Genomic DNA, 26,733 nt, shown 5'->3' on the forward strand with positions numbered 1-26,733 from the left:
TTAGCATAACAATGTGAACCTGATGAACACTCAGTGGAAATAAGCAGATCCTGTCTGGGAACATTCAGGCTTTGCACACAGAGATGAATAAGACTCATCATCACACAGGACCATTCAGATTATTGTCAACTTCACATCAGGAAACACAAAACATCTGGAGTTCACAATGCTACAGAAACTTCTTTAAACTTTCGTGATAAAACAGATCACACGTACTGCATAATTCATTTAGGAACAAGATCTTTCTTGGGGGGGTCACAGCTCATCATCTGCCTCCTTCTCACCCTATCCCAGCATCCTCCTCTGTCACACCTGCACGTCCACTACATAGTCCCCACATTAAGTGTCCCCCCTCCTCTGCCTCTCTTCTCTCTCGCTGCCTGCTAACATGCCATCCCCCTCTCTGCTTCCTCTCTTTGGCCAGCAGCAGCAGCAGAGACAGTTTCTACCAGCGCTGTGTTGGCTAATCTGGACCCCAATGATTCGTGATGGAAATCTCATTCTTGATGATCCACATGTTTGATTAACAAGATGAAACTGCAAAGAATGGAGATTTCATCATCTTTGGCAGCATAATTCAAAGATTCGGAGAAATCTCAGCACAGACTAACGGACACTTCTGTCAGTGAGCACAGCTCATCACTACATCCAGCAGTTTTAGTTAAATCTCTACTGTGCAGAGAAAACAACAGACTGAAGCCACCACCATCTCTCGGGAGATGAACCAGCCTGAGTGGAAATTAGGGCTGCCACGATTAGTCGACTAGTCACGATTACGTCGACTATCAAAATCGTCGACGACTGATTTAATTGTCGACATGTCGTTTGAAGCTTTGTAAGATCCCAAAAGACGCAGGAATAAGTAGTAGGATTTAAGAGTGTAATAACGGACTGCAACAGAAGATGGCAGCACTGCATGTACAAGGATGCCAGCTGCCGTTAAACCCCGAAGAAGAAGTAGCTCCGTCCCAGAATTCATAGCGCAGCTCAGCTCAGTTTCCAACAATGGCGGCAGCTAGTTAGTTTTAATATTACTCTTATTATTCTTTCTGGGTCACAAAATAAACGTTTAACATATTTTCAGGCGAGAATGTAGCTGTGTAAACCTCAAATATCTGCTCAGTTTATCAAGACACCACATATTTTCAAAAGCGCTCCGACGTTTTCGGAGACGTCTGTTACCCACTAGCTCGATAGCTAGCCGGGGGCTAGGCTCACTAGAGCCGTGAGAACACCGGACTCCCGGCAAATCATTTTCAAACCCACCGCTGTCTTTCGCTACTCAGGTTAAACATGATATATAAGTCACTTAGATAACTTTAAAATGTTATTGTTTGGCTTTTTTTTGTATTTTATTTGTTCCTGATTAAATCGGTTTGGCTGAGATTAAAGTTATAGTTTTTACACAGCTGAATAAACGTCAAGCAGACAGCTGATTATCAGAAGTGTGAGATGCTCGAGAATTTACTCCGGTGTCCTGTTATATTTTAGATAGCAAGGAGTTTATTAAACTTCACCGAAACAATCTGCAAATGTCATTTAAATTTAATAAACTATCATCTTGTCTTTATTTTTAGTTAGCACATACCTTAAACACTTAAAGCTGTAAGTTAATGATAGTTATATAAGAGCAGATGCTGCTGGTGCAATAAGCTGTACGTTTTTCGTCCAATGGATGATGATCTGATTAGTCGACTATCAAAATAATCGTTTGTGGCAGCCCTAGTGGAAATCCATCCTGTGGTCTGACCAATCAGAACCAGTACAGAATTAAAAACCAGCATCCACAATGTAAGAACAAACAGCATAGGTTACTATCACAGCAGTGACGGCGCCATTAATGCTGAATGATACAGTATTTTGAGATTTTAGAGTTGCCATGGTGCAAACATCCTTTTAATTGAAGGTCTTGCTTATTTCACAGAGAAAATCTCCACATACTCCAACACTCGGCTTCCAACCGTCATCTACGGAAAACAGGTGGAAAACTATGAAACTTTGCTCTCATCCAGACAGCGCCCTGTCCTGTGGTTTGAACCAATCCGTGGGATAGATTAGCCTGCTGGGGCAGCCAATCAGAAGAGAGTTGGCGTGAATAAAGCTAAGCCTGCTTGTTTCGGTTTAGGATAAATAAGAATGACTTTGAACTGAGTCATGCAAAGCTATGCTGAACAAATGCAAGAACTAAAACATGGAGCTTAAATTGGTTAATCTGGGTTAATTTTACTGGTTTTATTCCACAGCTTATAGGTTTGTTTAGGTTTGAAGGTTTCCTGGGTAGAAGTGTCTTCAAGTATCATCATCGTCGTCCCTGCAGCATTTGTGATGCAAACACTTCACTTTAGCACTTCTTTTTATACACTGATGATTACATTAGACTTGTAGAGGGTTATTCAGACGAGACGTTCACAGATAAAACTTTATTTTTATGTATGTTTGAGCTCAGCGAGGGAGTGAAACAGAGCAGAGGAGGTTACCGAGTCTCACGTAGATTATGACTGAAATTCAGATTCATCCTTTAAACCACCGTCAGTTTCTTTAAGTATTTATTAATTTAAATGATTTTTTCCTTCTTTACATGTATTTACTTTGTATCAAATTTCCAGTCAGGCAAACTAAGGACAGCCTGTAGTGTTATTTGGTCTAATCTGGGTCCTCAGCTGTGCTTTAAGCAGACGTTTAGCTACATTTAAAAGATCAGTTTTTATTACTTAACTGTAGCCTACTCTGGCTACTGGGTGAGTGTGTAGACCAAAACCAGTGTAAACAAATCCAATCAGCAATGGGCTCAAACTACCCCCCACCCCCCGCCCCGCATATGTGAACGTTTTCCTGTTTGCTTTGTGCACAAGGACACACATCAGTGGGTTTTTCAGTTTATTTAACGGAGAATAAAAAAGCATTTTCGTGCCCAAGAATATGAAACAATTAAAATAAGATAAAACGGTGAGTATTTCACAAACTGCTGAGTCTGTGTTGCCACAGTAAACATGCACACAGGTCAAAGCTGTCTCTGAATGGATGCGTGTGAATCGAGCCAGATTTGGACTTTCACTCTGCTTCTGATGTTTAACAATAACCACCGTGCGCACATTTGCTAAATCCTGACTAACAAACGACACACAACAGTGACAGTGACAGCGAGCGTCGAATCAGGAGGGGTGCCATTACTCTGTAATGATCCTGCAGCGCATCATTAGCAGAAATGATAATGAATCTCTGATGGCTCAGTAACAATCAGGAGACAAAGAGCATGATTGTTTTTACCCCCAAAGCTGCAGCCGCCGCTCTGCAGAAGCAAACTGGAGCCAATCTGAACGCTCGCCATTAAAACCTTTTTCATTAAAAACACAGAAATGATGTCAGCGACGGGACGGGAGAGGGAGTCACATGAGCAGAGACTTACCTCCGGACGCCGCCAGCGTCAGGTCGTTGCTTTCATCCTCGTATGTGTACAAGGCCCTGTTAGAAACACAGACAGAGGGCTAATTAGACACAAGCAACGAGGTACAAATACTTTGTTACTCCACTTAAGACAATGTTCAGGTATTTTACTCGAGTATTTATTTTTGCTTTTCCTGCCGTGCACGCTCGGTGAAGTTTCTCCAGGAGAACAGAGAAGCACAGTTTGAGTCCCGCCTTTCTGTTCTCTGTGCAACGTTAAAACTCGAGTTTTTCATTTGTTCTTTGCTCGACCCAACGACTCAAACTCTTTGTTTGGGTTTGTAAAAACAACGAGACCTCGGCGTCCGGTCTCTTCACAGCTGTGTTTACTGGTCGCTGTGCTCACGTGCACGCAGACACTCGCGCTGCTTTTCAGCCTGTTGTTAGGGAGCAACACTTTCTTTCCAAAACAACTCGCAGCACAAACCTCCAGCCACTGCATGAACCAGAGAGTGCTCTTAAAAACTCCCATCAGCCTTCTCTGTGGCGAGTCCCGTCAGACAGGCCCCATCCCCCGAAACAGTTTTGCAGCAGATAACAGACGAGCTGCTGCACGACGAGGGAGGTTCACAGGCCGGCGACTCCAGCCGTCAGCACAGCTTCAAAGACCGTCCTGATTATTTGGTTTGACTGACGGAGGAGCCGCCCTTTGAAGAGCTGAGATAATGCATCTTCTGACCGTCTGCTTCTAAAACTGTGCTTTCCTCAAATACACGCGACACACACAGGAGCTGCAGAGACACGAACGTGCACTGAGCACTCCCCGAATTAAACAACAACAAAAACAAATTAAACCGGTGCCTCCTCACAGCCACCTCTGACCTCTTCGCTGAGGCTGAATGAAGGTGACAGAGATTACAGCTTAGCCTGCATCTCCAGATTGAAAGTCCTGCTGTAACCCTGCAGCGAAGCAAATAAAATAAAACCCAGTAATCTGCACGAAAGGTCAGAAAGAACCAACTGCATAAAACACAGCCACGCTGCTGTTTCCACGACGCTGCGATTTGTTTAAATTCATCTTTGAGCAGAGCGCCACAGCAGTGCTAGTGGCCAAGCACGGTACTGCATCCAAAAACATGCATGTGCTACAAGCCCCTGTTAAAAATACGATAACAACAGAGAAAATAACTGCAGTGAAACATGTTTGACAAATAAAAAGGAAGCAGACGTGTAGACATTAAGGACCTGTTTCAGTGGGCGGAGCTTATACTCTAATGAGGCAAGTCCAAAGAATCGCAGTGAGCCAAACACTCGTCCAAACGCCGAGTTTTTTCTTACTCTACTCACTGCCTGATGTCACAGAGGGGTTAATGTCCCAAATGTGGTCATTTTGTGCACAGAAGCCCTGCCTACCTGCTGTTCAGACTGTTTATGAGGGGCAGCCAATCAGAAGAAAGTCACTTTAAAGATGGGGGAGGACTCAAAACAGCTTGTTTGGACAGAGGATGAACTGAGGGGCTGAGTGTCAGATAAAGAAGGATTTTTTTGAACTGTGAGTCATGCAAAGCTGCTGTGTTACATGCCCGACCACTTCCAGCTAACCTGTGCGTGAGGCGAACAAACTGGGAAGCAGCAGAAACAGATTATTGAAGGATATGAGATGCTGGGCTGAGAAATTTATCAGGAGATTATAAACAGACAGCAACACACGAGATTACTACAGATTTCTTTTAAATCATAGAAGTGACTAACTCAGAAGCTGATTATTGTCTTATTTATCAGGTTTCCTCAATCAAAAATAATAGCACCATATGACGCAGATTAAATAATTTTAATTTTCCTCAGGATTAAGAGCCTGATCTCGTCCGTTTGTGAGCCGCACTCACCTGCCTGAATGTGAGATACTTTTAGTTCGATTGGTGGATTTGCAGCTGCCTTGGTGAGTGTGTGTTCTGTTAAAGTGTGTGTGTGGATGTTTGGGATTACCACGAGGGCTCAGTCCACATGACATCATGCTGTTTCAGCCCAAAGCTTTAGTCTGGCCAGCGTCTGACTTCCTGCTGACCTCAGCTCGCCGCCCGCCATCCTGTCTGTTTCTGCAGAGTCACTCTCTGCTTCCTGTTTCTCTCTCTGTTTATGCATCACCACATCTCCTCCTCTCCTCACTGCTACATTTTCACTTTCCTCACAGATTAACAGATTACAGCTCCTGTCAGCAGATCTTCCAGCTGTAAGACTGCTTCTTTAAACTTGTGCCAGTCGGCGCGTGACCTCGTAGGACTCCAGATTTATTTTGGAAGGTCAGTTTTTCCATCTTCCATCCATACAGGGCCAGCTCTGCCGATACCAATACCGATGACTTTTACCCTATAAGGGCAGCAACTTAGTGGAGAGCAGTGTGTCATGATTTATAAGATGAGTCATCATCGGTTTGTCAAATTCTGAACACTAAATCACTGGTTTTTACTTTCCACAATAATCATTCAATAAAACACATCATTCGGCTTTTCATGGATTTTGAAACTGAGCCCATCTCTGACGTTTTTGGGTCAGCTTTGTTTAAATGTGCTGTAGCTTTAAATAGACGTGACAGTCAACACAGGAAGGTGCTAAAAAAATATTTAACACAGTTCAGACGGCTACATGCTAAACTTGCTGAACAGAAAGTATCGGTCCTATGACACCAGTATCGATCTGATACCGATACCAACAGTGGTATTAATACTAATATCGATACTGGGATCGATCCAACCCCAGTGCCTGCTGAGTTCATGATTACACAAACAAACTAGAAAAATTTGCATTTCCTGCGAAAATGCTGTGTGGATGCCGTAAAGCTGAAGCTGTCTGCTGAAAACAGCTGAAAAAGATGAAAAGTTGCAAAAAATTGTATGGTGGTGAAGAACTGAAAATTCTGCTGAAAACAGGTGAAGAAGCAAAATTTTTTGCTGAAAAGTGGTGAAAAGCAAAAAAATCTACTGAAAGGGGTAAAGACGGAGAAATTTTTTCTGAAAAGTGTTGAAAGTTTTGCAGAAAAGAGTTCAATCAGCAGAATTCTGCTGAAAAGAGGTTTTTGCTGAAAACAGCTGAAAAAGCTGAAATTTGTGTTGAAAAGAGTTAAATAAGTTGAATTGGTAACTGAAAGAAATGTTGCCATAAGCGGGATTTGAACCCGGGCCTCCCAGTCTGAGAACGGCTGCTCATCTCACTGAGCTAAAACACAGCTCAGCCCGGCAAGGAAAACTAGAAAAATTTGCATTTCCTGCGAAAATGCAGTGTGGATGCCTTAACGCTGAAGATGTCTGCTGAAAAAAGCTGAAAAAGTTGAAAAGTTGCAAAAAGTTGCATGGCGGTGAAGAAACTGAAAATTCTGCTGAAAACAGGTGAAGAAGCAGAAATTTTTTGCTGAAAAGTGTAGAAAAGCAAAAAATTCTACTGAAAGGGGTAAAGACGGAGAAATTTTTGCTGAAAAGTGGTGAAAAAAAATGTTGCTGAGAGCTGGATTCGATCGCAAAAAAAATTAAATATCTCAAAAAGTATAGAAGTTATGAGCACCAAAAGTCATAGCTGGCATTAGCAGAACGAGCAGAATTTTTTAAAGTTTGAATGGAGAAAATCGGCTGAAAACTGAGGGAGTAGTTAATCGGCAAAAAACGTACGGAAGCAACTAGAGGAATAATAAAGAATAAAGAGAAACAGGAACTCAATGGGCATCCACACAATAACCATCAGACAGATTAGATTCAACTAAAACCCGCAGTTCCTCTAACGTCCACTGGAGACACTTGGTGATGCAACCACATGTCGGTCAAGAGGGGAAAATGATCAAGAGGGGAAATGAGTTTCGCTAATTATGAATGACTGCAGACTCTGATGTATGTGTTAATGTGCCGCTCTCTCGCTGTAAACTGGGGAGTCAGCATCTCGGCGCGGATTCAGCTCTAGGCGACGTGGCTGGCTGATATTAATTGACTAATTTTTTCCTCCACTTGTTGTTCGATGCTGCTGGGGTTAACATTTTATTTTCTCATAACTGCCGGGCTGTGTATGGCCTGGATACTCAGGTCTGAACCAGGAAATCCAGATGAAAAACAGATGGGAGGTGTAAGAACACAGTCTGATACTACAGCTACTACTACTACTACTTCCTGTATATGACAGGTACAGCAGTATCAGCATCAGAGAGAATTCCTGGAGGCAGAAACAAACACGGCGAGGCCGGGAAATAAAGCGATAACAGATAATGAAGACAACAATACGGAGAAAGTCGAGGAGGAGGCGTTTAAGATGGAGAGAAAGCGATGAAGAGTCGCTCATTCAAGGCCTCTATAAATAATTCTCTTTAATGCAGACAGCTGTTTATTATTCATATAAGCCCCCGTGACCTAGAAACAGCTCCGCGTGTGTTTGTGTGTGAGCGGTTTATCACGCACGAGGACGGGAGAGGAAAAGAGAAGATGTTTGATGAAGAGGCAGCAGGGGATGAATGACGAGAGGACTGATGAAGCTCATCAAGTAATCACATTCAATCCAGAACATCAGTTTTCTCTGCGTGTCCAATCAGGAGAAAGCTCTCGTCTCATCATGGAAATTTCAATGCACAGGGAAGGAAGAGTGTGAAGGACAAACAGACCTTTCATAGCCTGAAATCAACCAGCGTCCCGGCTTCACAAGCTAACGACAGCAAAGCCGTTACTTTTTAAGCCTAATTTAAGTTCTCAACTGGAATTTTAAACTGGAGCTGAAAATAGACTTCCCTCTCAGAGTGTTGGAGCAGCCCCACCAACCCCGACTTCACAATCCAAGATGGCGGCAGTGCACGTAAACATTAGCAAAACTGTAAAACACGTAACCCGTGCTGCCACTGTTGTGTATTTGTGGCTGTGTGAGACATACGCAGAGTGTGGGTCAGGGGGTTTCCCTGAACGTGCTGCAGCAGCGTTTTTACTGATAAACATTAAAAAAAAAAACATCACCAGCATTGCTAGCAAACTATCACTGGATTGCTAGCGATGCACAAATGGTTGCACGTCGCTAAGGAGCAAAATAAATCCTGCTTTTCCGACTTTACTAGTGGAGACACTCAACTTGGGATTGCCATCACTGCAAGCTCTGAAGTCTGGCTTCCAAGAAAAATAGAACGTAGCATTTGGCTAACTGCTGCTTTGGGTATCAAGCAAACATTAGCTAGCATTAGCTAACATGCCAGAATAAATCCAGCTTTGTCTGATGCAGCCCGCTTAGCCAAATGGGAATTAGCTGTCAGGGAAAACTCCCGTTATTTGGCCAGGCTTGGACTTCTGGAGGGATTTTTTGGTTTGAGGATCGACTCTTTAAACTGTTTATCAGAGAGGACACATAAAGAACCAGAGCTCTTAAAAACAGTCACTGTTTTTCCCCTACAGAGCTAATCATTTAGTATATCACATCAGAATTTTTCAAAAATGGCCATCATTTTCCAAGATGGATTTACAGTAAACAGCTATTTTATCACATGATTTCAACCACTGCATCCATTTCAGAGCTTTTAACAACAGGGAAGCAGAATTTAAGACATAAGAAGGACATCAGGACTTCTTTGTCTTATTTTTAACAGAAAATCTTCCAGGAATAAAAATAGGAGATGGTTCTTAAAGTCACCTTATAAATGGTTAATCACTAAGATCATTTAAAAAGAGTAAATATGTTTGACCTTATCTCAAAAATGTTCTTCTTACCAGCCTCATTAGCTGGCCACCATCTTTAATTTATAAATGGTTAATGTAATAAGAGTTAGGGATGAGTACTGGTATCCGGTGCCATTATGGCACATAAACGGTAGTAACCAGACCAAAAAGCAGCGCACATTTCAGTGCTTTATTTTGGTGCTTTTTTTTCCCTGAGCTGTCATACACTTTGGATTCTAGCCAATCATTTTACCTTTCTGAGGATAGTAGGCGGGTCCAGGTACGTACGTTCTTTTAGAGCAGAGCTACAGATTAAAAATGCCCAAGACGAAGCGGTCAAAGTCTGGCTGTACTTCACAGCAAAAGATGAAAACTCAGCAGCTGCAACAAGTGCTTTAAGCTGATACTGTGATACTGTCAAAGGAGGTAACACCTCAAATCTGATGAAACACCTGGCGACGCATAGCGTTTTTTTAAAAGCCAAAAAATGCGCCGTATTTGATAGCTTGCTGCGAGACCTCACATCGAGCGCATCTACTGCGGGTGTGGTGCCTGTTATCGACCCGGAGTTAGCAACATGAACCCGAAGAGGAGAGTCCTGGCCCCTAGCCCTGCCAGTGTAGCAGAAATGATGAGGATGATGATGCAGCAGCAGCCGTTCTTCTCTGCGTGAGTAGCTTAATGTTGTTCGTGTGTAATTTACGTTGAGTAGGCTAACCACGTTATTACATTAATGCATGTAAGGTGAACTAGCAAACACCATCATAGCTACATGCAGCTGTCTTCTTGTTTGATAGAGTGATACCATATATGCCGCATAGCTGCAGAAAAGGCTAACTTGTTATGTTTTTTTTTTACAAAGTTTGTGTTCTCCATTGTTTAAGCACCGGCACCGTTTCAAAAGTACTGGTTTGGCACTGGTATCTGATAAAACCTAAACGATACCCATCCCTAATCAGAGTACATTAGCCAGGTGTTGGCAGTAGTTTCTACTTGTGAAAGAGTTTCCTAAAATAACTGAATATATAGATATATATCATATTTAATACACGGCAAACAGTATATGTTATATGATACAGAGTACATATGGTGCACAGGACACATGTCCGTGTCCTAGCTCTTGTAAAGGCTGACATATATGAGATGTTATACTGCAAACATGAGGCCCAGGCTGATCTTTCACTGAAGAGCCACGGCTGTCATTAACAACAGTGGGGTTATGCAGTGCTCCGTTAACATGTTTAAAACAGGAAGAAGCTCCAGAGGAGACGCCGTCTCCATCCGATTAGCACAGATGCTCACATGAAGCTAAAACCCTGACGATGTGTGGGGAAGATAAATGATCAGGATCAGGGAGGAGGTGCAGTACAGGTGTGTGACATGGTCCAGTAAACACAGGGTGATGTGACAGCGCACCTTTGTTTGTTTCAAAGGTAAAAAAAAAAGGAAAAGAGCACGAAGCTCTGAGAGGACGCCGCTCTGAGAGGACGCCGCTCTGAGAGGACGCCGCTGTTTCCATTATTCTGTCCAGCAGCTCGGTTGCTCTGACTGTAACACACACACACAAAGAGGTTGCCAAGACAAATCTCTCTCTCTCCCTCTAACAAACACACATACCCCCAATATGAGTATCACCATGGCAACCAGGCAGCATCCCCCATCATTATGTGAGTAACAGCAGTTAGTGACCTGAGGGGGGCATTGATGTAAAGACAGCAGCGGCAGGAAGGAAGGAGGGGGGTGAAGGAGAGCTGAAGGGCAAAACACACACACACGCACAGACACACACACACACGCACACCAAGTCTAGAGTCAGTGTGTGCGTTTCCGTGACGACTTCAGAAGAAGACTCTCCTCCCCACAGAGCGCCGCGGCTGCACGACTATCACCGATATCCTGATCAATCCTGAGGTCACGTGATTATTTTTTTACTGATTTCAGTGATGGGCACGTTTCCACGGCACTGTGACGCAAACATTACGCTGCTTTCACCTTCACTTCCCGTCATTTAACCTCTGCAGACACTAAAGGTGTTCGTTCTCCGACCTGTAAGTGCTTCAAAGCACAGCGTTCAGCCGTCTGTGACGTCTGCTTCTAAAACCAAAAACACCTTTTGTCCACGATGGTGACTGTTTTCCTGAAGCCGTTGTTACTTGTTGTGTTTACCGGTCGTGTATTTTTTATTTCAGAGCCTCTGTGTGAGCTGGACTGATACCCGCTTTCATGCTCATGTCTTTCTTTATCCTGCACTTTGTGGTGTGTTTGAATAGCCAACTTTGATTTTTGTTGTATTTTAATGTGGTGTTAATTATCCAGGCGCCATACAGGAAGCTTCAGAGGGCATCTGTGATTGGCTCGTGTGGGTGCATCATCATCAGCAGATTTAAGGAGCACTTGATTTGTTTTTGATTTGATTCTTTTGACAGAACTTCAATATCGACTCATCTTCAATTCAATTCAAGATTTCTGAAGATACTTTCAATTCAAATGTAAAGACCATAAAATAAGACAGAAAACCTCAACAATCAGACCCCCTATGAACAAGCACTTTGGTGACTGTGGGAAGGAAAAACTCAGTTTTAACAGGAAGAAACCTCCGACAGAACCAGTTGGGGGTGAGGGGAGGGAGACAAGATATTTATTCATGTGAAGCCAAAATCGCGATGATATTAAAATTCAAATCACCGGCAGGAAGTCGGACTCGTTCCTGGTGGGGGTTTGGACGCCGCCAGGCTGCTTCTTTGTCATCGATTCTGTTCATAGTTCTTATGGAACGAGGATAAGCACCTCCAAGTCTGAGACTGTGGCTATCAGCCAGCAATGGGTGGAGCGTGAGACTAACAGACGGATTGCAGATATGAGCGGCGCAATGAGCTTTGTCTGAAGGCTGACCTCTTCCTTAGAAAAAGGATCAGCAGTGGAGCGGCTCCTCCTCCACATCGAAAGGAGGCAGTTAGGGTGTCTTGGGCATCTGACTAGGATACCTCCTGGATGCCTTGTTGGTGAGGTGTTCGGGCATGTCGTACCAGCAGGAGGCCCCAGGGCAGACTCTTTACATCTGTCGACTGGGCTGGAAACATCCTAATGAGCTGTAGGACGTGGTGGGGTGAGGAACATCTGGGCTTCTCTGCTCAGATTGCTGCCCCAGTGAGCTGAACCCAGATCACAGAAAATGGATGTCTGGATGTAGCTACCGTAACCTCATCCTCTGGTGTCTTAAGTCCTGTTTTTAAGCATCAAGACGAGCATTTATGCCAACCCCATCTTGGCCGCATGGAACTAATGTGACCAGAAGGGGCGGGGTCTACCTATGAAACAACTTTGTGATATGTGATCGGTAAGACGTTAGTCAATAAGTGATTGGAAATGACCACAGCTAATCCAGCTAATAATCACAGCTAAATAAATACTAAGTATTTACTTTTTTATTCAGTTTGACCCAAAACAAATGATTCAGTCCATGAACAGAAAGCTTTTTCCTCATAGATGTCTATAGTTGTTTTGCAATCGCCCCCTGGTGGGCTACAAGGAGAATGCAGGTTTTTAAGCACTTCCACGTTTTATTTGTGCGACCTGGAAGCTACATCTATGTTTTGTTTTTACCATGATTGTGGAACAGTGTGACATCCAAGCATGTTACTCAGCGCTGCTGGCAGAGAAAGCCTGGATTTGTTTTTTTATTGTGAAGCATGCTGATGTGTCAGAGTCACATTTGTATCATCTTATCAGCACCGTTAAATAGCTGAATGTCATTAAACATAACACTAAACAACTCATGTTAAATGAGTAACCACCGGAGTAGTGAGTCGAATTTCACAAAAACAATTAGCCAAAAGCAAAAAGAGGAGGCGTTTGCAGAGCAACACGATGAGCGAGAGCTTCAAAACGGGAAGAAGCTGTGATTTAACGACATTTGATACCAAAAATATCTCAGCAAATTCTCCTCCACAATCAATTCCCAGTTAAAGCGGTCCAGAGCGAGCACAGAGCAGGGCCGTAAAACTGCCACGGACAGTTTTTTTTTTTTTTTTTTTCTTTTTTTTTACCTGTCCCGTTTGGCTCTTTTGCCATCAGAATTATTGTCTAAAGGCGAAGAAAGATCCCCAACGGATTTTCTTTACCAAATTGACCATCCCAGCTTTGCCGTAATGGTCCATTTGATTCACCTTTTATTCTTTATTTTATTTTCACTTGCTGAATACGGGACAGACTTGACTGGGGGAAAGAAAAGGGAGAAAGAAAGAGGGAAAGAAAAACAGTTGAGAACTGCCACGGACAGTTAACACTTCAGTCCTCTGAAAGGATCCAGCCGGGCGGTGAGAAACCAAAGGGATCGTGTACTCTCACACTTCCTGGACTTCATGATCAGCGGACGTCAGAGCGCTCTGTGCTGCTCTGAGAGGAAAAACACCAGAGAGAAACTGATGGTTATACACGGCAACAGACTGAGCAATGTCCAAATCCAATACAGGTGCGAGTCCATGTGTCAGGATTAACAGCTTTCAGCTTTGTCTCCTCTATTATATAACAACGTAAACACAAAAGTAAAGTGGGTAACGTGTTCTCCCTCTGTGGGGGACGGTGGGCTTATATAGAGCATGTTACCTGCAGCAGGTGGCAGTCAGACATGTCCTCAGGTAGAGGCAGAAAGACCTAAAGGACTCAATATCACCGTATCTTCCTGACAGAGATATGAAGCCACCACCCTGCACCAGACTCCATTGAAAAAAGCAGTAATTTTACCTCTTAAAACAAAGGTGTGGTTAGCATTTGTGTTACCGAGGTGTTGTCAACAGTTGTCAAGTGTTTTTTTTCTGAATGTCTTTGTGGAAAGAGGGGCGGGGCTACGGTGGGAGGGGGGAAATGGGCGGGGCTTCAGAGGGAGAATGAGGGCGGGGCTGAGACATTGCAATGAGAGAAAAACTTCATCATTGTTAGTATTATTATCGTATGGATGTATGGAGTGGGGGCGGGGCTTCGGAAAGGGGCGGGGCTTCAGAGGGAGAATGAGGGTGGGGCTGAGACATTGCAATGAGAGAAAAACTTCATCATTGTTAGTATTATTATCATATGGATGTATGGAGTGGGGGCGGGGCTTCGGGAAGGGGCGGGGCTTCAGAGGGAGAATGAGGGTGGGGCTGAGACATTGCAATGAGAGAAAAACTTCATCATTGTTAGTATTATTATCGTATGGATGTATGTATGGAGTGGGGGCGGGGCTTCGATTGGGGGGAAGGGGGCGGGGCTTACATTGATACACATCAATCAGCCCAAACAGAGCTGAGCTTAGAGCAGTGTTCAAAGACACCGTGTGGGTTCTTTTCCAAACAAAAATCTCTCTTTGTGGTAAAAAGAAGAATTTTTGTACAGAAGTAAGAACAAAGTTAGTCTGATGGTAAACAAGTAACAGTAACTAGAAACAAATAAATTCAAAGAGTAGAAACAGGAATCTGATATTTATACGTGAGGTTTGAGAGTCATGGATTCCTGTGGGAGCTTTTTAATGGCCATGGGGAGAGAAAAATATGTGTGGTGAGAGAAGAAGACAGAACAGAGACTTTAAATACTGACGACGAGCCGTAAAGACAGAAGCAGGCAGACAGAGAGTATGCTGGCGAGAGCTGTTATTCCTGTGGTCGGACAGCGCAGCGTGATTTATTGAGCATGAACCCTACATGGTGACTCAATGTGAAAAAAATGAGGCAGACAGACACGAGGACAAAGAATTATGGGTAATGTTTCAGAGGGAATGAAGGAGGGCATTAGGAAGCAGCCGTGACTCGCATATCTGTCCGTCTGGAAATGCAGAGATCTGCACGCTGACCCGCTGAGTAAGACGAAGGCGAGGTGGGAAAATGAGGTGTACGTCCGGCACCACCACGAGACTCTTTACATCCGGCTAAATGCACGGAACAACAGCCGGAGCGGCTCCGCACTCACTCGGCCTTTAACTGTTCCCGGTTTGTGCAGATTGTGACTCCACTTGTCATAAATCCAGCGGTGTAGGTGTGTTAGCTCACAAATGCCCTCTCTGAGAAGCTAAACGCTGCTCGTAGCTCTGAAGCGCTTCCATTTCAGAGAAAAACTGCCCACACACTGACACAAAAACCTAAAAGCAGCTCTTTAGATGCAAAAGGAAGCTGTTTATTTCATGAGTGAACGGTGGCATGAAGTGAAAAAGGGGCTGTTTAGACAGACATTAGCCTAGCAGCAATGATTAAAGAGCGAGGAGGGGACGGGAGGTGAGATAAAACAACAGTTTTCCTCTAAAAATAGTCTACATCAACCTGACACCATCTTTTAACGCTCATTTCAAGAACGGTAACAACAGACTGTATATAAAAGACAGACGCTGTCCACGTGATTGGTCAGTGAAGTCCAGTTTTGAAGTTTCAAACTTTGAAAGCAGCCGTGATGAGCGAGGCGTGGACTCCAAACAGGTTCACCATTTACAACCTGAACATCGCGCTTGATTAGACGGTGCTCCCAGGTCAGCTGACATAAATAATCCACCCCGGGGTTTCCTCCTAGGTGGGCATGCCCAGAAAAGCCTCCATCCATCCTAATAGGACGTCTGATTGCCCCGACTCTTAGGCTGAGCCCGGCGCCGTGCAGGGGAAAATAAAAAGCTCTATACAACATAACATACATCTGAGTCATGTGATCAAACACATGAAACCCAAAACAGCGGCGAGAACATGAACGAGGAGAAAAGAAGGAAAATGGAGAAAAATGGCAGCTCGAACATGAGTCTGCATCTCTCTGCACTTCAATTAAATTATAATGAAGAAAAGATGGATTCCCTGGTAATGGCTCCCCCGGAGGAAAGCATAATTGCAGTGTGTGTGTGTGTGTGTGTGTGTGTGTGTGTGTGTGTGTGGTGCAGAGGTGGGACAGATTAATCGTCACATTGCGGTTATTTACAGCTTTGAGGTGAAGAAAAGAAAAACAGAAAGATAAAAAGTCTTTTTATGTCTGACGTTACATCAAATATCAAAGTAAATACTGCGGGACGTCTTATTCTGTTTCAGGGTTTAAAACAGAGTTTTAGCCTCAATCTTAGCTGATATTTTACTTCCTCTACATAAATGTCACTTTAATTTTGTCATTACTGAAGTCCAGACACACAAAAATGAAGTACTGTCTTTCAGGCAGGCGGATACGGAGGGTGAACACTGCCAAAATGATTACACGATTTACAAAAAGTAAGTGTAAATAAATAAATTATTATTTTGTAGTTTACTTCTCTATTTATTACGTTTTATACTGACGGCCCAAATCATTTCATTTCACATTTCTTTATTTACTTCTTATTCATTTAATAACACATAGCTTGAAGACTCAAACAGACATAAAATAGAACAGGTGGTCATATTTTAGGTAATCAGGGGCATGTAAAAGTTAAATAGTACAGAATTTAAAAAATAAGTTACTGGAAAAAAACATTACAGGTATTACAGACGTAGCTACAATGATATAACCCATTTCGTCTGTGACTACATTTGTACAACAGGGTGAAACTAAGACATCAGTAATGCTTTATTCAAGAGTCTTTACTGTGTAATATAAAGCACCTTTAGGCAACTGTTGTTGTTATTTGGTGCTTTATAAATAGAAACTGAATTAACTTGAATCAGCTCAAACCACCTGTGTCAAGACATCGCTCAATCAAAGAAGCCAAACCTCATAATTTAAATATGAAGTTTCCAAACAGTCGAGTTATAAACAAATGCAACAGCTGTCCAAACTACTCTGCGTTTAATAAGTCTGTTGTGTTTTTAACGTGTTTTAATGCTTTGTACGTTGTTCCATTTAATCTCAACAAGCCCCTAAAAACAGTCAGTGATCACTGTCGGCCTCTCTCGGTTTTTATTATCACTGTTCATTTTAAAGCTCAGTTTTTAAAACCTTACGATGTAACTCCAGCCCAGCAGCAGTATATTAATGACTAACCTCGTATTGTGGATGGATTATCTCAGTTGTTCTCCTGACTGAAGTTTGGTCCGTTTACAGCATCCTGGCATGCGATTGCATTTGTCCCTAACCATCGGGAACCCTCACGCTAACTTTTATCAAGTGGAAAAAAAGTTAGCATTATGCTAAAATAGCTGTGTCACTAGCGATCACGTAGCACATCATTATATACCAGCTAGCCAAACTTCAGTAACGTTACAAATGTCACTGGTGCTTAGTTTTGCTTTCATTTATGTTGGAAGTGACAGCAGAGATGTGCGTTTTAATCTTAAGTCCTGTTTTTAAGTTTTAAATCTCTCAGTCAGAACATGCTATATCAAGTTAGCGAGCTAACTCCCTGCTAACTTCTAATTCCATTAAACTTCATTAATCCTGTTTTGGTTGATATCTGGATGTTAAACCTAATTGTTGGTAAAACAGCAACACTGATTATTTTATTTCAGATGAAAGAATTTAGACAGTTTTTAACTCTCAGCGATGCCGCGGTGTTCGTTTGACTTTGGGACCTGAAGCGGCGTTTGGACCTGGAAATGGCTAATGATGTAAGACTTAAAGACTGGGTTGTTATGGAGGAGGAAGCTACCCTTAGAAATAAAATAAGTGTGAGGTTTTTGTATCAGGCTGTAAACGTGTTTATTTCTGTCTGTAACGTCTGATATTTTAACATGGGAGTCTATGGGAAGTGACTAACTGCTGGAGCCTCTAGTGGATGTGAGAGGAACTGCAGGTTTGGCTTCATCATTAAATCCACACAGAAGCAAATTTGGAAACTAAAACAGCAAATCATGTCTAGATTTTTTTAATGATTATTTTGCTATGTTTAATGGTTATCAATGAATTTATTCAGTCATGTATTTATTTTTATTTATTTTCCTGTACAAAATGACACACGAGGTCTAAATACCATCAGAAGGGTGGATGTGACCAGACAAACGTGCCTCACACGCTGGAATCCATTCAAGCACACTTTTACATTCCTTCTCTTCCTTCCCACACACAGAGAGACACAGATAATTTCTGCTCTCGGAAAGGTCACTGAGCGGCCATATGTCGCACAGAATCAGCGTTAACACGATGACACACATGCTTTTAACCAGCAACAGAAAGAAAGCAGCAACCTATTCTGAAAGCAGATGTGACCCAAATGCTGGAACGGGTTCCTGAATAAAAAATATTTCACATTATCTGAGAGAATGGCATTCCTGCAGCGCAGCAGCTATTGTCCTCATGTGTGCTCATGCTAGAAAACAGAAGCGCGGTGCAGCCCTGACACTACAAAAGTGAATCCAAATGCCTGGGACTTTATCCCGACATCTATATCTCCACATCTGTTCCTGATGTGTCCCACCACACTTCCAGTACACATCCTACATGTTCCTGGCCAATAATGAATTCACCACATGGAAAATCATTTCCCCGAACCAGTAACTGCCGAGGCACTGAAATCACTCAGGGAACATTTTCCATCAATGCGCAAGAATTTGGTGAGCAAACCGGCCGGCTTACCACTCGCCTCTCTGTCTGTCTCCGTGTTTGGCTTTGTAATCGGGAAAAGGCTGACTTGCATTTAATTTTCAGGAGGAATTTGGTTTACATCAGCATTTCTTCTAAATCATTGCAATGATGTAAAACAACCTATCCTAGAAATCTGGGAGAGCACAGACGGCTCATCAAACAAACGAGGATTTCTGTAAATAACCTGGACTTGGAGCCTGGAAAGGATTGGACAACAAAACAAAAGCTTCTAAGAAGAACGAAAAAACACGAGCTTGTGCTTCCTACAGAGGATGTTCGGTTGAATACAGGCCTCAAACCCTAAACACAGAAATGAAACCAGCACAAATAAAACACGGAAGTTAGATGTGACCGTTATAAGAGGAAATTAATTTTAGTCCCCAAACAATCGTTTTCATTTCTCTTTTGGGCCTCAGGCTGAGAATGGGCATCCATAATATGATCTTATTTTACCAAAAGTAGGGAAATAAGTTAAGAGGAATGTGGAGCGACACATCAGCAGTGAAGCTGGAAGCTGAATCCGGGTCGCTTCAGAGGATTTCCTGAACCTGAACCCGACTCCTGTGCAGTCAACATTAAGCAATACCGACAGCCACAGTGTGACTTGCTTCTCGAGCTCGACTGATACACGACTGTTTAAGGCCGATACCAACGTGCTGAAATACATCGGCTGATATTTGTTTTCTTTCAGACGAATCACAGCTTTTACTAATATTTCACATGTGCACTGACTTGTTCACGCTCTTTCCGACTCTGGGTAACGGTTGGCGTTCCAAACACATATTGCCAACGGGGAAGTTGCAGAGCGCCCTCTGGTGGATAAACTATGCAACACCAACATTCGTAACATGGTTGAATTTCTTTGTTATTTTTTTCTGTTTTCATTTAACAGACGTTATCGATGCCGATACAACAAATCAGCAAACATATAATATTGCAGATAATTATTGTCCCACCAATAAACTGGTCGCTCTGTTTGTTTCATGTTTAAAATCTGTTTATTTAAGAGATCTTCTTTTAACCCTTTAAGACCTACCATAGAACCAAGTCCGCCAGAGCTTATATTATATTTTTACATGCTGTGGAGCCATTTTTGGGAGCATTTCAAGTTGCTATACATCAATACAACCATTATAGCCCAGATTTTAATAATATGTATGCATTAAGTGCATAGTAATTACATAAATTGCAAAGAAGTGCAATAAACTACAAAAAATTTAAAATCGTTTTTGTTTTTTTTAACATATATTTCTAGTTAGAGAGATTTAAGAGGCTTATCCCTCAAAACTGTAAATACAAAAACGACATATATAGATAAAATATACAAAGGGGATAAATAGAATAAATAGGAATAAAAATAAAAATACAAGTGAATTGCACATTTCAAGTATGGAGTCTATTGCACCGTTGACTATTAACAAAAAGTATTGCACAAAAGGTATTGCGCACAGTGAAGTGAAGAGGCACTACAGCTTAGTTGTTCCCCCCTCCTTTGTCCTCCTGTTTCCCCTCCCTCTCCCCTCCAGAGAGGAGTTAAACAGTTAAAAGAATAAGCTAACATCTACTTTATGCTAAAAGTGTCTTATAATGAGCCTTTTGTATAATTCAGCTGAGAAAGTTGCTCTACACTTTCAAAACTGTATCATATTTTGGCTTTTAGACCAAAGAATTAAACGGGAGAAACACTGTTAAATGTCACAGTGATTTTCAACCATGTGAATAAGTTCCTGAGCCTTCAGGTTGACTTTCTAATCCAGGAATGTGGGGAAAGCAGAAGCTGGGATCAACTTTTACAGCATTTCCATCCGGCCCTTCTGTTTCCATCTGACTCACATAATGATGCAGTGATGCTGCTATTTGACAATGACAACAATTCTAAATACAGCAGCAGTTTTTACCCCGTCCCTCCAAAACAGACCTTATAGAGATCCTAAAGACCTCCCCTGAGTTACTGAGTAATAACATCATCAACTTTTCTGTGGGTGAAACTATATCATTTACACCATCCATCCATTCACTTCCGCTTATCCTTTTCAGGGTTGCGGGAGTCTATCCCAGCTGTCATATATACATAAAAAAAACATGAAATATAAACTAGAGTAGAAACTACAATTACAATTATATTCAGCGGGGCACTAAAAAGTAGGGGTGCAACGATACACAAAATTCACGGTTCGGTTCGGTTCGATACTTTGGTGTCACGGTTCGATATTTTTTCGATACAAAAAAAATGTTCATGCCTTTTTATTAATTTGTCATTTATTAAATTTTCACGGCACATTCTGCACCACATCTCTGTGCGTTCATCATTTGTTTGAAGCCAGCTCACCTCCTGCAACCACTTTTCCGAGAATACGCGCTTCTTTTGTGGTTCGGACTCCTGACATTTCTTTGGAGGTGGAGGAACACCAAAGTAACTGCTTAAAGGAGCTTCTTCGACATCTTTAAGAGTTCTAAACAAATGTCTGTCCTCTTCCTGAAAATCTTATGTACGCAAACACGCGTTGCAACTTCTTATCTTGTGCGCGTTTTTATTTTGACAGCGAATGCGCACCTGCGGACCACTTATGTGCAGCCCTGGTTATTTAGCTCGTCATATTGCAGCCACAGAAATTCTTTTGTCCATGAAACCATAAAGCTGCACTTTCTTTTTGCCTTATAGTCTGATTTGTCATAACTTTTCCGTTTTGTCACTTCTTCACCCTGACCTGTCTTATTTGGCTCAGCAGAACTAAAATATATATCCTGCTGCTTTTACACACGCACTCACATAACGCTCAGCGATTCTCTGCGCGATCAACCTCTCACATGTTTAAGCTGCGGGAGATTTCACTTGTCATGTTTGCATAGTAAGCTAACGATTGATAAGACGATGTCAGAGGAATTGGTGCGCAAATTATCATCACTCACCAATCAGTACTGTCGCTTTCTATACACAGTTCATGCGATTGCAAAGTGAAAGCAAAAAACAAGCGCAAATTCAAACGCGATTTCAATATGTCACATATTGACAGTGGCCGATGCCAATGACATAATTACCCAGCTACATTTCCGAAAGAATGCAAAAGCATTGACATATATTTTTCCTTCCTACGATAGGCCGACGGGCAGGGCAGAGATAGATTTTGGTAGCCAAACTGGAAAAAAGCCCCAGGACGTCGGGCTAGCGATTTTGCGAGCCCTGTATCTGATTGAGGAATCACTCATCTTTGGAAAAGAGAGTTTATTATGGAGAAATGTCTCTTTCCAAAATAAAAGCTATACTATACGCTTCTTCTGGGCTATATTCTCAGCAGCATATTAAACATATCAGGTCCCCATAAGGAGAATCATGTGCTAACGGCTGTCTAAATGACTCGGGTAAAGTTTGTAGCATGCGTGCTTGTTTTTGTCTGCTTCCACTTGTCTTTGCACGAGGATGATGTCGGAGTAAATGTGCAGTCATATTGGTTGTGTTCCCACTAGTGCTGTCAGCGTTAATCTGAAATGACGTTAACATCACAACACGGCAAATCTTAACGAGCTACCGCGGATCGCCTCATGAGTGGGGCTGGAAGACGTCAACACATTAACGAGCTAACTGCGCTAACACACTAGTTCCCACCAATTGAGCATTGCTGGCACATCCAACATACTGTTTTACTTTTGTCCATGACACGCTTACCTTCAGGGTCATACGTCACATGAAAACCAAAATAGTTCCAAACGCCAGATCTGAATGAGGGTGGGGGAGGTTCAATTTGCCATGTTGCAACTAGCCTAGCTTCTGTCTCGCTAGCTTGCCCTACGCTCAGTGAATCTGTGTTCGACTACTCCGCCTAGGCTGCACTGTCGAGCGCAGATCCACTGAGCGCTCAACACAGACAGCATCGTCAGAAGGAAAGTTGATAAAATAAATTAAAAATGTTGTATTGTTCGATACATATGCGTACCGAACCGAAAGCATTGTATCGAACGGTTCAATATCGATACGAGTATCGTTGCACCCCTACTAAAAAGGTTAACGCCCTGAGTGGTTAGTCAACATCACAGGTTACAAACTACTGTTGCAGCCACGTCAGTCACGTCTCAGCACATTTCCTTATATTGCGCGCTCCTTTAACCCTTTAAGACCTACCATAGAACCAAGTCCGCCAGAGCTTATATTATATGTTTACATGCTGTGGAGCCATTTTTGGGAGCATTTCAAGTTGCTATACATCAATACAACCATTATAGCCCAAATTTTAATAATATGTATGCATTAAGTGCATAGTAATTACATAAATTGCAAAAAAGTGCAATAAACTACAAAAAAATTGAAAATCGTTTTTGCTTTTTTAACATATATTTCTAGTTAGAGAAATTTAAGAGGCTTATCCCTCAAAACTGTAAATACAAAAAAGTTGCACAAAATAGTTTCCCACCACAGGAAATTTATTTTGGGTGCCTTCATAGTTTTATTTTTGAAATACACCAATTTTTATACACTGCAGGAAAAACAAAAATAAATATTATAATGCAAATTTGCAAAATAGCAGCATATGCATCAAAATAAACTATTTCCAGCAGTGCAATATGAGTCCTAAGCATCCCAGAAACGACACAGAAAGTCATAAAGTCAAACATAATTTTTAAAAACACCAGTATAGGCTCATGAGGCCCTGATGGTAAAAAAACTACATTTCCTCGAAAATGACGTCACTTCCGGTTTCGGGCAGGACATGGCGGACATGCAAAAGTTCGCGCTGATGCAGTAGGAAGTGTTACAAACAGCTGATCGGGTCGGCAAAGCATGTTTCTGGAATATTATGTTTGTGTTGCTGCAAGTGCTTTTTATGCAGTTTTTGCAAAACTATATGTGGAAGGAAACTGTGACCGAGGACAAGCTGATGGCATAAGATGTAAGTACAACTCCTCCGGTTTCATATGCAAAAACAATTATTGCGCTAGCTCACGTGGTTGCAGAGCTACCGGGATTTAAAAACAGTTACGCAAAACAGAGCGTGCTGCTCTGACCGGCTTTAAAGGGTTAATCTCTGTATTTTCTATTTTCAGGTGAGTTTTTTCCCCACACTGCAGCTCGTTGAAGCTTCGTGCCAAAAAAAATAAAAAAATAAAAAAATAAAAGAGTTCCTCAAAAGATTTCCACTGTGGAAATGTGCCTAAAATCTATTTACTAGAAAGGTCCCAAATGTTACTCAAATGCAAGAATATGAGGGAGAGTTCGTCCCCCGTCCAGACAGGAGTCCACTCTGTCCTGGGAGTCTCGGCTGCATCTGAGACACGGAGAAGGACAGACAGGCGAAACAGCCTCAGCTGTGACCTAAACTCTGTCACAAAAACTTAGTCAGCAGAACTGAGGCCCCACACACACACACACACACACACACACACACACCCTCTTCCTGGGTCCTTGTACACTCACCCTAATCAGCTCCCTAGGGACAAGAATGAGGAAGGCAAGTGTGTGTGTGTGTGTGTGTGTGTGTGTGTGTGTTCCTCCCAGGACTGATAGGTATGGTTGATTCAGCAGGACAGACAGCTTTACAGCTACACACAGCTCCCTGCTTCTCTGACAGAGATTCTGGATTGTTTCCAGGGTTTCATTGAGCCGTCATTGTTCAGCCTTACTTACTCTACACTGAAAAATGCAAAAGTGCCTGAGGGAGAAGTAAAGCTACTGGTCCATTATTCCCCAAAAAACAAGCAAATATATCCTGACAGATGAGTGCAGACTCTCTGTTTAAGATTCAGCTCAGGGCTCAGCAGTAAGAGCCTGACTCTGAATGCAGCTCAACAAATATTTCAGCCAGTGAGTATGGATACAGGTAACAATGCCGGGAAGACACTTGAGGCAAAGCAGTGGATGTTGACAAAATTAATGAGAAACTGTTTAAAATATTGAGCTTCAAGAAAGTTTGTTCTCTCACGCTGTTCGATTTCCAAAGACAGGACGTCTTAAACGAAGAATGGAGCCAGATTTTCTCACGGCTCTGTTAGTAGTAGTATGCTGTACTCTCGTAGGTACCTATACGATCTTGTAGAGACTGCATATAGAGGCAAAAAAGAAAAAGTAAGACTCTAGAATTGACACATAAAAACTAGATTATAGACTGTTGGCACGGTGAAGATGTACTGTAGCCCTGCACAGCTCGACCATGAAGCTAATACCACCAACACTCGATCTTTGAAGATCTGGAATTGTATCCTATTCAGATTCAGTGAGTTTGTTAGAACAACAAATTCTTTCAAATGAATTAAATTCTATTTTATTTTATTTTATTTATATAGTATCAAATCACAACAACAGCTGCCTCAAGGCGCTTTATACTGTAAGGTCGACCCTACAATAATACATACAGAGGAAAACCCAACAATCATATGACCCCCTATGAGCAGCACTTTGGTGACAGTGGGAAGGAAAAACTTCCTTTTAACAGGAAGAAACCTCCAACCAGGCTCAGGGAGGGGCGGGGCCATCTGCTGCGACCGGTTGGGGAGAGAAAAGGAAAACGGCCACTGTTAAAAAGCCTGCAGCAGGTTTAAGTCATTATCACATAGGGCTGCACAATTAATTGTTAGAAAATCGCGATCTCAATTCATACTTATGTGCGATCTCATTTCCAAATGACAATGATTTTTTTAAAAAAAGAAGAAAAAAAAAGATGATTTTACCGCATTTTTATCCGGGACGTAATCTGCATGAAAACAAGCGCTCACTCTTCCTGCTCAACAAATGACGAGGGCGGAGCCTTATACCACGTGATACAGAAGCTGGCTGCTAAAATTGGCAGAGAAAAAACAACGGAGAGCACGTCAGGGATGACGAGAACGTGACAGGAGAAAATCCGTCCCGGTCAACCACCCAAACATCAATAACGGGAACCTTATACAGCGCTTCCCTATACCCGTCGAACTCCCGCAGGCACAAAGAAATTACGGAGGCTATCACTTATCACCTGACCAAAGATATGGCTCCATCAACACTGTGCAAAACGAGGGATTTAGGAAAATGATCAACACCCTAGACAAACACTACACAGTGCCGTCCCGCAACTATTTTTCTATTGTTGCACTACCTGCTCTATACACGCAGCGCCGAGCAACGGTGGAGACGCAATTACAAGCAGTACAACATTTTGCAGCAACGACAAAACGTGAGACATTTGTTGTTTTTATGTTTATTTATTGTTTTTATGTTCAGTCTCAACTGTTACGAAGTTGATGTGCAGTTAATAAGCGCAATAAATATTTATACTGGAAAAGAAAATCTCAATTCTAAGCCAAAAAAATCTGGTGATTCTCATTTTATGCAAAATTGTGCAGCCCTATTATCACACTGAGTTGACTTTTCAGCCCCAGAAGCTACGAGCACCTTTTAAACCGCCTCTTTGTCTGTTTGACGTCTGTCCAAGGAAAGATTTTATAAATTTGATCTTTGTCAAAATAAAAAGTTGAGCAAAGGCAAGATTCTGGAATCTGATTCGGCCAACGCAGCGAACCTCCACGTTTAAAGGTCCGTGTCTACTCTTTGAGCTCTGCAGGCAGGTGGTGACTGTGAGCCCATGTGGCAGTCACATGTAAGCTAGCTAGCTTACAGTTGCTTAAAGTCTTATCATGTAAAGTGTTTACATGTGTGAAACTGATATCTTTACTGAGGAACAAGGTAACATTCTGTGTGCCGAGAGGTACAAATAGTTTCGTACGTTCAGACGATGCAGAGGCTAGCACAACATCACTACTAGTAAGTGAACAACTCATGTTTGACTTCAGACAGCACGGCCTGATCGACAATCACACATTACACAACTATGCAGAGCAGAAAGACTCCAAATAGGAATATCTGACATATGAGGCATTTTTATCGCCCTGATAGTCGACTGGATGGATTGTGATTAAACTGTGTGCAGACTGAAAGCTGAAAGTCCAGAAGAAAACTACAAAAGCTCTCGGCTCATTTTTCGTAATCAGCGTTAGACGTAATATGAGGAACAGCGCAGTCGCACAGCTGGAAGAAGCGTTCTCCGTGCAGACACTGGACGTGTTTTTGCTGTTTTTAATAAACGTGGACGTTAGGTGGCACAGACAGGTCAGTCTCGTCCCTGCGAGGAGCCCTCACAGCCCCGCTTTGTGTGCTGGAAGGGTTACAATAGACTTCCTGTGACTGTGGAGCCGCCGTCTCATCTGAACCAATCAGATGTCGGTACTGGCC

The 26,733-nt window shown here is 42.4% G+C and overlaps 1 protein-coding gene across 6 annotated transcripts in view; it reads right to left on the bottom strand.

Annotated features, from left to right (window-relative positions):
- The window catches only part of dbn1 (drebrin 1), a 141,534-nt gene that overhangs the window by 23,430 nt on the left and 91,371 nt on the right, over positions 1 to 26,733 (bottom strand). For all 6 annotated transcript variants that reach the window (XM_087847538.1, XM_087847540.1, XM_087847542.1 and 3 more), the window contains exon 2: positions 3,407 to 3,462. In XM_087847538.1, the coding sequence (XP_087703664.1) occupies positions 3,407 to 3,462 (56 nt within the window). The remainder of the gene's footprint in view (positions 1 to 3,406; positions 3,463 to 26,733) is intronic.

This window comes from Neolamprologus brichardi, chromosome 10, assembly GCF_056152115.1.
Source record: "Neolamprologus brichardi isolate AB-2024 chromosome 10, ASM5615211v1, whole genome shotgun sequence".
Classification (NCBI taxonomy): Eukaryota; Metazoa; Chordata; class Actinopteri; order Cichliformes; family Cichlidae; genus Neolamprologus; species Neolamprologus brichardi.